At 59.2% G+C, this 11,946-nt stretch overlaps 2 protein-coding genes across 7 annotated transcripts; one reads left to right on the forward strand and one right to left on the reverse strand.

Moving 5' to 3' along the window:
- Positions 1–866: 866 nt before the first annotated feature.
- Positions 867–7,371, reverse strand: CCDC116 (coiled-coil domain containing 116). Of its 2 annotated transcripts, XM_014868094.3 has the most exons (5): positions 5,457–7,371; positions 4,994–5,133; positions 3,697–4,260; positions 2,660–3,577; positions 867–1,781 (listed from the first exon to the last, which is right to left on the reverse strand). In XM_014868094.3, the coding sequence occupies exons 2-5, from the start codon at positions 5,063–5,065 to the stop codon at positions 1,041–1,043; spliced, it is 2,295 nt and encodes a 764-aa protein (XP_014723580.2). In that variant the 5' UTR covers positions 5,066–5,133; positions 5,457–7,371; the 3' UTR covers positions 867–1,040. The 2 variants fall into 2 exon arrangements, with proteins under 2 accessions (XP_014723580.2, XP_014723578.2); XM_014868092.3 differs by having other exon boundaries at positions 4,994–7,371.
- Positions 7,372–7,609: 238 nt separating this feature from the next.
- YDJC (YdjC chitooligosaccharide deacetylase homolog) lies at positions 7,610–9,764 on the forward strand. 5 transcript variants are annotated; one of them, XM_044775438.2, is made up of 5 exons: positions 7,610–8,104; positions 8,194–8,353; positions 8,527–8,630; positions 8,694–8,871; positions 9,019–9,764. In XM_044775438.2, exons 1-5 carry the CDS (start codon positions 7,764–7,766, stop codon positions 9,058–9,060), a joined length of 825 nt encoding a protein of 274 aa, XP_044631373.1. In that variant the 5' UTR covers positions 7,610–7,763; the 3' UTR covers positions 9,061–9,764. The 5 variants fall into 5 exon arrangements, with proteins under 5 accessions (XP_044631373.1, XP_044631374.1, XP_044631372.1 ...); XM_044775439.2 differs by having other exon boundaries at positions 9,078–9,764; XM_044775437.2 differs by having other exon boundaries at positions 8,527–8,626.
- Positions 9,765–11,946: the final 2,182 nt, after the last annotated feature.

The following is an 11,946-nucleotide window of genomic DNA, read 5'->3' on the forward strand; positions in this document are numbered from 1 at the left end:
CATGGCCTTTATGCACCCGGGTGGGCTCCAGGGGGAGGCAGTAGAGACCCATCAGGGTCCCCACAATGGTGCCTACACAGCGAGGCAGAGAGGAGCATCTTCAAGTGTTTTCTCAGCCACAGGACAAGATGAGGGGGGAAGAGGTTGAGCTGCTCCCTGGGTGAAGATGCCTGAACACGGAACAAACAGGCTGCACCAGGAAGGCAGAGGGAAGGAGGGTGCTGAGCTGGTGGTGGCACAGGATGGCCAGAAGCCCCAGGAGAACCTTGGAGATGAGACCTGCCAATCACAGCGCCAGCTACGCCCACAGACCCTTCTAGAGAGAGCTGCCTGCCCAGGGCCACTGCAGGAGAGGTAGTCACGTGGCCAGCCTGGAGCAACCAACCCACATCTTGACTGACCAGCAGCCCCCATGTGACCTGGCGTGAAACCGCCAGATTCAGGAGTTGGGGCTGGGAAACACAAATTAGGAAGACAGGTCGCATGGGAGCAGCAGGAGAGGGTGGATGCGCGGTTCCTCAGTCGGAACGTGAAGGTGTGCAATGTCAAAGGGAGGGGAGAGCCACCTTGGCAGAGGAGGAGCCATCCAGAAGCAGGAGCTGTGATGCACAAGGGCTGTGACAGAGGAGGACCATGAGCCCTGAGAGGCTTGAAGAGCCAGGAAGAGGCAGCCTAGGGTGCAGAGGGCCAGGAGCAGGGACTTGTGTTCAAGCAGAGCATGTGAGGTCACAGGAGTCAGAACATGGCCAGCTGTCATGAAGGCCAGCTGCGGCCAGACCTGGCCCGCTGGACATGTTACTCGAAGGCGGGTGTGCAGGTGTGTGGAAGGGAGGCTGTAATCTCTGGACGAGAAAACCACACTCCATCAACACAAGCTTTATTTGCCCCGTTGGCTCCCCTGAGAGGCACAGCAGAGCTCCCTAGGGGCGTTCGGCCCTTCTGACCTTTGCTCAGGGCAGGGGCAGGTTGGGTGGGTAGCATTCTGACAGAGCACGAGGAGGAGCAGGGAACTGAGCGCTCAGTGCGGCTTATGGGGGCCCTCATGGGGGGTCACCGTGGCCTGCTTCTGTGGAGTGGCTGACCTTGGCCTCCACTTGAGACTTGGGGGGGCCCCAGGGCTCACCCTGGTCCCCAAAGAAGTTGTGGTTGTCCTCCTCGCCATCCTCACTGCTCCGGCTCTCCTCCATGTCCTCTGCCTGCTCAGACGGATTGGAGCCCATGCCAACGCTGGAGGGCGTGGAGAGCTTGGCCTGCAGCAGGCTCGCGGTCTCCTCCTCTTCAGCTGTAGGATCCTTCTCGGGGGTGAGCAGCTGGGGGTCTGCCAACTCAGCATCGAGGCCAGGCTCTGTGGCCTCATCCTGATCCATGTTGGTGGCTGGCTGGGGCAGCGTGGAGGGGGACTCTCTGCTATGCTGGGAGGAGCCGAGGTGGGAGGCGTCGTGCTGGGTCTGCCAGGACACCGGCTGGGCCCATTCAGCCTCCTCGAGCTTGCGCAGCAGGCAGCTCCAGTCAATCTTTGAGGACAGGCGGATGCGGGAGCCCTTCACCTTCTTGAAGCCCAGGAAGAGGTCCATGAGCACCTCAGTGACAGGGAAGGAGATGAAGCCCAGCTGCTCGGTAAGGTTCTTCTCAAATTTGTACTTGTAGACGAGCAAGGAGACGGACTGCTCCATCAAGTAGTTAACGAGCTCCTCATACCAGGGGCTGGAGAGGTGGGACATGGTGGACTTGGACGAGATGGAGGGCAGCGGCTTCTTCTTCAGGAACCTGTACTCGGGGCTCTGTGCAGCAGCCGGGGAGGGAAAGGGAGACAAGTCATGCCACTCATGCTGCCCTGGGACGCCCCTCAGATCCAGAGCACCCTCCACATGACCCACATGGGCGCCACACCTGTTGTACTAAGGGGACGGCCTTGCCACACCTGCTGTGCTGTCCCAGGCAACAAGTGAGCACAAGCTGTGTATGTCGGCCAACCCTCACACTTACCACACCGTCGTCATGCTGGCCACACCAGTCAGGCCTGGGGCAAGGCCGGTGACCTTGGTCACAATGTTAGCCAAAGCAGAGCCTGTACAACCTGGGATCTGGCAGGTTCTTGCCCAGGCCAGGGTTGAGAGGAATGAAGCATGTCTGGCGCAAGAGGAGGGTCGGGGGGCTATGCTGGGGACCCACCAGGTGAAGCCACCTATGTCTTCTCTGTACCCTTCTTGAGTAACTCCCTCTCAGCAAGGAGACACCCTGGAGAGCCCTGTCCTGGGCAGCAGGACCAGAGGGAGCTGGACCTTGTATGCAGGGCCCCACTCCAGGCTCAGACTGTTGTCCACAAGGGACAGGACCCTCCCCACGTGGGAGGGCTTCTGAGATTCACATTCAAACATTAAAAAATACTCAGAATAAAAAATAGCCTTTATTCATCTTTGACAACACCTGGCAGTAGCTAGGCCAGGATTCCTGGTCCCCCATCAGCTTTCCCCTGCTCAGGTGGTTCCCACAGTGCAGGCAAGAGACCTGGACCTTGGGCACCTGCCGGCGACAGTGGCTGCTAGGAGTGGTAGCTGGAGGAGTCCTTACCCTGCAAATCCATCCCTAAGCCCCACAGCCCCACCCCTGAGGTCATCTCCAGATACAGAGAAGCAGGAGATGGGGAGAAGCTTCTTACCAAGGAGGCGAGTGGTGAGAATACAGGGTGGTGGTGGGAGGAGAGAGGGCAAGGGGAGGCAAGTGGAGCTGTGCCCCCGGTGGTCAGGTGGGTCTGGCTGGAGGGCACTTCCACAGTGATCCCCGGGGCGGGCAGGCTGAGATGCAGTCTCCGCCAGGGCCGGGCCCTCTGGCTGGAGCACAGGGGCCCAGAAGCAGGCACAGGTGGTCTCTGTACTTCAGGGTCCTGGTCGGGCACCTCTTGCCTGGGGTGGGGTGAGGGGACTTTGGGCTCTTCTGTGGGTGTCACCTTGAGACTGAACCTGGTGGCCACTTGGGCATTAGACACGGGGGAAGCACCTTCCTTGAGCTTGCCCCGTCCTCCGTATTTGATGCTCTTTCTATGAACCATCTTGAGGCTGGAGGGTATGGTGTGGAGAGACTCGCAGGGTTCCTCCTGGTCGGTGGGTATGGCCAGCTTGGAGCCTGATGTTGGGCCAGAGTTGGGCTCTGTCGTGGGAATTCTGACCCCAGGGAATTCCCATTCTGTTGGGAAGAGAGGGCAGCCATTGTGGCGGCGGGCATTGCTAAACTTATCCACAGCCTGGCTGACCACATTCTGCAGGGCGGGGAAGAGGTGGTGCTCGGCCAGGAAGCCCAGGGTCTGATGGGGCTCGAGGAGGGAACAGTAGCCTGGCAGGTTGAGCGATGCCGGCTGGCTCAGCAAGGACTTGATCTCCTTGTTGAACTCTTGCTTGAGGAAGCTCAGCTCCTGCTCTCCAGGCCCCAGGTCTGATGCCTCAGGCGTGCCTGAGCTTGAGCCCAGCAGGCCTGAGAACCAGGACAGGGGCTGCTCCGGGGTCCACTGGCTGCTGGCCTGGCTGCCCAGCGAGTCCCACAGCAGAGAGTTCCTCTGGGAGGAGGACTGCCCCAGGCATTTCTGCAGAGAGAGGGAGACTCTCAGAGGTGTCCAGGAGTGGCCAAGCCAGGCCTTGCCCCGGCCCTGGGCTCTGGACTGGGGTCCATCCCCCCTACCGGAGCCATGGCCCCAGATCTCACCCCTCTCTGCTCCAGCCGCAGCAGCCGTTTGAGGTTCTTCTCCAGCAGGAGTTTGTCCCTCACGGGCGGCAGTGGGCCCAAGCCACGGGCTCCCAAGTCACTGTCTGGGCAGCGGGAGCCCAACCAGCCGGCTGTGAAGCTGCTATGGGAGTCAGACACAGAGCTGGAGCAGGATGGGTAGTTGTTGGGGCGCCCGGTGCAGAGGCTGGGCCGGGCACGGTGCCGGTGCACGGTACTGAGGCTTGGTCGGGCACGCACCCGCCGCCCCGCCCTCGGCACCTCTATAGGGTCCTGCACCTCCACCAGCGGCACCCCGGCCTCTGTCTTCACAGTGGCCATGCGCTCAGTTGCCTCCTCCACCACCGTCTGCAGGCTGTCCAGGACCTGGCCCTCAACAAGGAAATCCAGAAAGCTACCAAAGGGCTGTAGGCCTCTCAGGTTTCGGCGGTGGCCACGGAGCCCTGAGCTGCCTGAGGGGCCATACATCGACGGTGGGTGTGGCATGTGGCCCAGCTTGGAGGCTTGCCCCATTTCCGGCAACAGTGGCTTCTTGGGTGGCTGCACCTGAGCAGACAGGCATGTCAGGGTGGGGAGGGATGCCCCATAGCGGAAGGGGTTCCTGGGGCCCTCCTAGGGCACTAGGAGCTGGGTGGGGAGTGGGCAGTAGAAGGCACTGTGTTTTGGAGTCAGGCTGCCCTGGGTTTGGCTCTGTCACATTCGGGCTGTTTGCCCATGGGCATGATGGCCCCTCTTGAGATCCAATTTCCTCTTCTGCAAAGGGGGGATCTATTTAGGGTTGCCCAGAAGCTTCCCTGACACCTGCATTTCACGTACACAAGACCTGGTCAGGGGGCCTGAAAGCCTGCTTCTCTCCTCACACAGGGTGTGAATGGGCAATTACAAAACCCCTCTGAGGCCCACGCAGGCTCTTCCTCTGTCCTAGAGCAGGCTAGCCCTGTCTCCACTGCTGGGCCGCACAGACCACCTGTGGTCACGAGCCCTGCGCACTCCTGGCTGTTTCTGCAACTTGAGCCCTAGGCCCTGAGCAGACTCCAAGCTCCCACTCTGGGGTTCCAGTCCACAAGCCCTTCCCAAGCCACTGGAGGTCAGGGAGACACAGGGAATGAAACTGAGGGTGACTAGGGCCCAGCAGGGGGACAGAGGAGTGGTCAAGGTGATAAGAACCTAAGAGGCCCAGAGAGGAAGTCAATAGGAGAGGGGAGCTGTAATCTGGGGCCCAGAGCTGGTGGGAAACATGTTGGGGGCCTCAGAGTCAGGGCCTGCCGGGCATACTTACCCGGGCCATGTACGCAGTGTGGCCCGCCTCATCGTCGGCCAAGTATCCCGAGTGATGGCGGCAGCTGGCCATAGTGCGGGTGGCCCGGCCCACTGCCCAACTCCTCTCTTTGGTTCTGCAGTGCAGCCGCGGATTCCTCTCTGCACTGGGCGGGGAGATGGCGTGAGGGTCCCCCCAGGCCTCCATGAGTCCAAGTCTACGTCCGTCCGTTGGCTACTGCGTCGGTGGCCCCAGGGGCTGCGGGTCCCTCGCTCCCCGCACCCCACATCGTTCGTGCGTCTGGCCCTTCCTCTGCTCGGAGTCCCCTGGGCTTCTGCACACCATCCATGTCCAGAATCGTAGGGGGTGAGGTCCCCGAGGACATCTGCATCCTGCCTCCGATGGTCTCTGGGCCTGGGTGTGTCCACCCCTCTCTCCTCCCAGACCCTGGCCCCCGCCCCTGGCCCAGAGCCGACCCGCTCACCAGAGTCTCCGCGCCTCGCTCGGGGCCGGTCAGAGCGGTCTGTACCCGCTGGAGGGCGGCGACACTGCGCTCTGGGGTCGCCCCCAGGGAGCCCACTTGCTTATTTACATGCCACGTCCTGATTGGCTCACAACGGGCCATTCGCCCTGTAGCTCCCCCGGCACAATGGTTGGGGGCGTGGCTAACATTGGCTCCTCCCCTCCCCCCACTTTACGAGGCTCTGCCCCGCCCACATTCGAGGCGGGAGCCGGCGGCTGGAGATGCTGTCGACCGGCTCCGCCCAGACAGGAAGCGCCATCCGCGCTCTGCACCTGCCCTCAGGGGAGCCTAAGGGAGAAAGCCACCAGTCTCCCGGTGACACAAGCACCTTCCTCGGCTCTTATCGCTGCATCGTCCTGGTCATCCTGCTGTCTGACTGCTCCTTTCCAGGGTAGTCCCATCGCCCAGTGTGGATGACCCCAGGGTCTGTCTTGAGCCCTCTCCCCTCAGGGGTCCCCTTAAGCGCAGTAGAAAGTCTGGGCTCTAAGTCACAGATCTAGCTTGAATTCCTAGCTCTGCTGTTTCCTGCCGGTGTGACTCAACCTCTCTGATCATCTGCTCCTTCTCTGTAAATGGAGTTGAGTGTCATTCCACATAGGAGTATGGAGATTAAGTCAAGTCTTCCATACAACACACATGGCATCCCAATAAGAATCTTGTATATCCTTACCTCTCCTCCCCGCTTTCCCCCTCTGCCCAGTAAATGCCTCCTAATGCAATGCCCCTTCCAGGTGTCATCTCCTTGGAGAAGGTTTTCCTCAACAGAATTATCCCAAATCCTATTCCAGACTCTGCCACACCGTATTGTACTTATTTACTTATTTGTCTAACAGATGGTGCTCCTTGGGGGTAGGATTGTAAGGATTGGAAGCTCGTCAAGCCCTTCTTACCCTGAGGCACTACCCCTAATCTCTAATATTTCTTTTTTCTTTTTGAGGAAGATTGGCCCTGAGCTAACATCTGTTGCCAATCTTCCTCTTTTTTTTTTAGCTCCCCAAAACCCCAGTACATAGTTGCATATCCTAGTTGTAGGTCATTCTGGTTCTTCCATGTGGGATGCTGCCACAGCATGGCTTGATGAGCAGTGTGTAAGTCTGTGCACAGGATCTAACCCAGCAAACTCTGGGCCACCGAAGGGGAGTGAACGAACTTAACCACTCAGCTACAGGGCCAGCACCTCTAATATTGCTAATATCAGTAGGTGCTCAATAAATGTTAAATTCCTCCTTCCAACCTGCAGACCCTGAGGGCCTCTGGCCTTTCCAGGATCAGCTTCCGAGTGGAGAATGATAGTTGGTTGAGGTCCGACAATTTAATAATCACAATTGAACACAATCCTTATTCCAAGAGCTTGGTGAAGGGCTTGACGAGCTTCCAATCCTTACAATGCCCCAAGAGGTGCATATTATTTGTTATTTTCAAGCTCGGCTCTGCCCTCTCTGCCCCTGACCTGGGCCCAGAGGATCAAAACAAGCCCACAGCTTGGGAGGCAGGTCCCAGCTCTACAACTCCTGGCAGGATCACTTTGGGCAAGACACTCCTCTTCCCTCAGCCTCAGTTTTCTCATCTGTAAAAGAGGAATGACATTACCAGTCTCACAGGTTGGACACAAATACTGCACTTTCCACTGGGAAAATCAGAACAGCCACATCACAACCAAAACTCTGGCTGTCAGCCATGGTGACTGTTCATACAGTCATCAGCAAGGAAAGCTTTTCTTAACCACAGAGAAAACGAGATTACGAATGTAAAAGTTGTAGCCTGGCACAGAGCTCAAGAGATGGAAACGGGCTAAGGCTTTCTCAGATGAAGCCATTAGTAAACGTGTTTCCTTTCATTTTCTTATTGCTTAGAGCTTTACAAATCAAGAAAAAGCCTCCTCTTAGATAAATCAGCAAAAGACAAATAGGGAATTTGAAAAAGAAGAAATATAATAGTTAATAAAACCAAAAATTCACAGTCACCATAAAAAAAATGACACATTTCAAGAATGAGATAACATTGACGTGATCATTATCTTCTCAAAAAGACACAAAAAACTTTGGGGTAGGGGTGAAGAGAAATTGAGCGTGTTTATTTCCTTAGAAAAAAACACTGCAAGGACATTACCCAGAAAGTGAACGATGGCGATATCTGGGAAGAGTAAGAGATTTTTTTCTTCAGGTTTTCTTTTCTGTATTTTTCATATTAAATATCAGTTTTGCAGTCACTGGAAGTTCCACATTGTAACAAACCCGGCCATGCTCTGGTGAGGGCTGAGCACACCGGATGGTGATGGGGGGTCGCTGCAGGGCCACGCGGGGACCTGTAGGTGGCGAGAACAAAGGCGAGGTGCAGCCGCGTCAGGGCGTGTGCGTCGGGGCGGGGCCTCGGGCTGCGTCCCGCGGCGGGGCCTGGACTGTTCAGCCCAATCCCCTTGGTGCCGAGCCACCCGCCGAGGCACCCATGGCCCGGCCGCGGGTGCGGCTGGTCGTCACCGCGGACGACTTTGGTTACTGCCCGCGGCGCGATGAGGGCATCGTAGAGGCCTTCCTGGCGGGGGCTGTGACCAGCGTGTCCCTGCTGGTCAACGGCGCGGCCGCGGAGAGCGCGGCGGAGCTGGCCCGCAGGTGAGGGGCGGCCCCCTACGGGGTCCGGGCGGGTTTGGGGCGCCGCTGCCGCGCGGCCGACTGTGCTCCCGCTCGCGCTCCGCCCGCAGGCACCACATCCCCACGGGCCTCCACGCCAACCTGTCCGAGGGCCGCCCGGTGGGTCCAGCCCGCCACGGCACCTCGTCGCTGCTCAGCCCCGAAGGCTTCTTCCTCGGCAAGATGGGGTTCCGGGAGGCAGTGGCGGCCGGAGACGTGGACTTGCCCCAGGTGCGGAGGTGAAGGCCCCGCCCGAGGGTACCGTTGAGCCGTTCGGTGCAAGAGAGGGCGCTGGATGCTTGCCCGGCTCACACACTGGAGCAGTCCCGCGGAAGTGCGTGCAGGAGGTCCTCCTCGGCAGCTGCTTCCGGACCTTCAAGGTGCCTGTCGTCCTCTCCTTCCAGGTGCGGGAAGAGCTGGAGGCCCAGCTGAGCCGCTTCCGGGAATTACTGGGCAGTGACCCCACTCACGTGGACGGGCACCAGCACGTCCACGTGCTCCCAGGTGCGTGGGTTGGCGCCCCCAGGCCGGGTGGGGGCCGCGCTCCTCCCTGACGCCGCCCCGCCCGCAGGCGTGTGCCAGGTGTTCGCCGAGGCGCTGCAGGTCTGCGGGGTGCGCTTCACACGGCTGCCGCTGGAGCGCGGCGTCGGCGGCTGCACCTGGCTCGAGGCCCCCGCTCGCGCCTTCGCCTGCGCGGTGGAGCGCGACGCTCGGGCCGCCGTGGGCCCCTTCTCCCGCCACGGCCTAAGGTGAGGCCCCCCACCCACCCTCTGCCCGGCCCAGGTCCCAGTGCGTCCCGCTGGCGATTCACCTGGCCAGCTGTGTCTGTTTCTCAGCCTCTACCGGGGTCAGGCGTCGATCGCGTCGCCTCTACCCCGGATCCATCCTGCCCCCAGTCTAGCCCTGCCCACCGCAGTCCTGCTGGTCCCTGCCGCTGATGCCCTGGCATCCACAGGTGGACTGATGCCTTCGTGGGCCTGAGCACCTGCGGCCGGCACATGTCTGCTCACCGCGTGTCAGGGGCGCTGGCTCGGGTCCTAGAAGGTATACCCACAGGCCACACGCTGACAGCCGAGCTGATGGCCCACCCTGGCTACCCCAGTGTGCCTCCAACCGGGGGCTGTGGTGAGGGCCCCGACGCTTTTTCCTGCTCCTGGGAGCGGCTGCATGAGCTGCGTGTCCTCACCACGCCCACACTGTGGGCTCGGCTTGCCCAGGATGGCGTGCAGCTGTGCGCCCTCCTCGACCTAGACTCCAAGAGACCCGGGCAGGGCGTCCCTGGTGAAGCCACTCTGGAAACCTTCCTGGAGCCCTCCCCACCCTCACCCTGACAGCCAAGAACCTAAAGCCTGTCAGTGCTCAGAAAGGGGGCCACGAGTGAGCCGCGGCGCAGCCAGGAACCAGGCTCTAGATGGGTTCTGTGACTTATGTGGGGAGGAAACTACCACCTCCATGCCCAGCTCCTCGTGGCTCAGAGTGGCAGCCCGAGCTTCAGCAAGCCCTCCTAGCTGCAGGTGGCATCCTGGGTCTGGGGGCTGCCAAGCATTTGGTGCCCTTCACGACGTTGCCATCTAAGCATCTTCCTTGTTTAGGTGTACTGGGGAGAGATCACTGTATAATAAAGTAACGTGTGTCTTGTAAACCTGGGTAGTTTATAAACTGTGCACAGAAAACCTTCATAGACACAAGGAGGGACAAGAGCAACTCCTCCGGGGCCCACACCAGGTCACTATTCTAGAGAAGAAAAGCAAAGCACACTCCATATGCTGGTTTTGTTCATGCTTAGGTGGGTTTTATTTATTATTTGGGTGGGGGGGATTGGGAGAAGAATGACTCGCCAGGCTACTTTTTGGGAGATATAATCTGAGTTTTGATTTAAAAAGAAGTCACCTATTCTAAGTAAGCAGCCCTCTGCCATCCTAGGGGACAGGCTGAGGAGGTCCTTCAAGCTCACAGGAGCACATTTAAGTTTTTCCAGAAGGGACAGTCTCCTGCGGAAATGGTATCCTGGATTCCCTGGGGCCCTGGTGAAGTGTGGCTACCCCGTGGGGCCCATGTGGCTTGCATCAGGGAGATGCAGGGAGCAGATGGGGAAGAGGGTGGGGAGTTCTCAAATGCACAAGAGTTCTGCCCTGCTCCAGAGGATGGAAAGGCAGACGAAACACCACATGGTCCTCCTTGTCTCATGTAATGCCACCTAATAGTGCTTATGTGGCAGCACCAGTGTCCCCATTTTACAGACCTAGCAGTGGGAGTGGCAGAGCAGGGCTTTGAAGCTACCTGTTCAGGTATTCGCCATGCACTGTGCCAGGCATGGAATCCGGTGCCTAAAGAGCTCTATTCTGGCCTAGGCAGCCTTGAGGGACGTGCTGCTTTCTGAAGGGGTGAGGGCAGGCTCTTGCTCCTCCTTCCTGCCTCCACCCCCGAGGTCCCCACCACAACTGTGGCTTCAGCCACCTCTTTTCTGGCTCCGTTTTCCATCCTGACCTTCCCTTGACCTTGGCTCTACTAGCCACAGGTTCCTTCCTCCTACTTCCATACATGGCTGTGAGCTAGAAGCACTGAGTTTGGGCCCTCCTGTTGCCTCACCCTCACCTCCTCGACTCAGCCCAGTGGGGCCTGGCCACGCTCCTGCAGGCTGTTGGCTGGAGTTGGTAGGGGTGGCCTGAAGGCAGCCTGGTGGCACTGAGGCACCTCCCTCGGGGGGTTCTGCTGTTCTGAGAGGAGGAGGCAGCTGGCTGTGTGGCTCTGAGGCTCAGGATAGAGGTGTGGGTAGACAGGAGACACACTTGGGGGTCTGCCCAGATGCTAGGTGAAGCAGTGGGAGTGGCTACTGTCACCCAGGGAGGGAGAGGGGATGAGCAAAGATGAGGGCCAAGAGCAGCCCTAGGGACCAGGAGCGTTTAGGAGCGGAAAGGAGAGGGGGCATGACCACATTGGTAGGATCCTCAGGAGACTGAGGTCCACCTCGCAAGTGGAGGAAGGTGATAAGGCAGAGGACCAGAGGCAGCACAGGGCCCGCTGCAGAGCTTGTCACTGGCGCCTCACCAGGGAGACGAGGGGTATTTCTTATGCCAAACCTGCTATGTACTGGATGGCTCAGGCAAGGTGGTTTCTGTTATCCACCCATTCATCATTCATGTTTAGAGGGTCTGCTCTGTGTCATGCCAGGGCTGAGTGCTGGGTGGGACACAGCCCAGCCTGCAAGGAGCTCACAGTATGGTACACACTCAGGTGGTGTGATCCAGGCTGCAATGGGGGGAGTGGGGAGAGGAACACAGCAAAGTGTGAGGCCAAAGTGGGGCTCCTCACAGCCAGGACAGGTCAGAGTATGCTCTCCGGAGGAAAGGACTTCCTTCCCTGGGCCTTGGTTATGGCCTCTGCACAGTGCTGGGTAGTTCTTTCCACTCTGATCTTGAGGCCCGCATGGTGCCCCCAGGAGCCCAGTCTGCGAGCAAGAACATGTTCCCATCACCCAGGAAACGGCCATTTACCAAGACCCACCTTCAGCTCGCTCCTTCTTGGGTTGGTGCCATTCCCCCAGGTTGCACGAGGGAAGCAGGGAGAGGAGGAAGAGCCAATGCAGGCAGGGCAGGAAGAACTAAGACCAGCTCTGGCTTCGCCTTCGACCGGGTCAGCTGGCTGCTCTGCAGGGTGGGGCATGGAGATGCTGCCAAATGAAGCAGTGAGAGCAGGGCTGAGGCTACCAGCCTATGGACTTGGCAATGAAGAAGTCCCAGGGTCCTAGCCAAGAGGAGCCTCATGGGGCCGCAGGGTGACAGAAGCCGGCTACAGTGGGCACAGGAGTGATGAAGCAGACACAT

Source organism: Equus asinus, chromosome 8 (genome assembly GCF_041296235.1).
Source record: "Equus asinus isolate D_3611 breed Donkey chromosome 8, EquAss-T2T_v2, whole genome shotgun sequence".
In the NCBI taxonomy this organism is placed as follows: domain Eukaryota; kingdom Metazoa; phylum Chordata; class Mammalia; order Perissodactyla; family Equidae; genus Equus; species Equus asinus.

Bases quoted from the DNA above. Each gene is read 5' to 3' on its own strand.
- YDJC (XM_014868087.3), top strand. From the start codon at position 7,764: ATGGTGATGGGGGGTCGCTGCAGGGCCACGCGGGGACCTGTAGGTGGC. The intron at 8,354-8,526 runs GTGCGGAGGTGA...CTCTCCTTCCAG, and splicing joins GAGACGTGGACTTGCCCCAG to GTGCGGGAAGAGCTGGAGGC. The intron at 8,872-9,077 runs GTGAGGCCCCCC...TGGCATCCACAG, and splicing joins TTCTCCCGCCACGGCCTAAG to GTGGACTGATGCCTTCGTGG.
- CCDC116 (XM_014868092.3), bottom strand. From the start codon at position 5,179: ATGGAGGCCTGGGGGGACCCTCACGCCATCTCCCCGCCCAGTGCAGAG. The intron at 3,578-3,696 runs GTGAGATCTGGG...CTCTCTCTGCAG, and splicing joins TGCGGCTGGAGCAGAGAGGG to AAATGCCTGGGGCAGTCCTC. The intron at 1,782-2,659 runs GTAAGAAGCTTC...GCTGCTGCACAG, and splicing joins TCTCACCACTCGCCTCCTTG to AGCCCCGAGTACAGGTTCCT.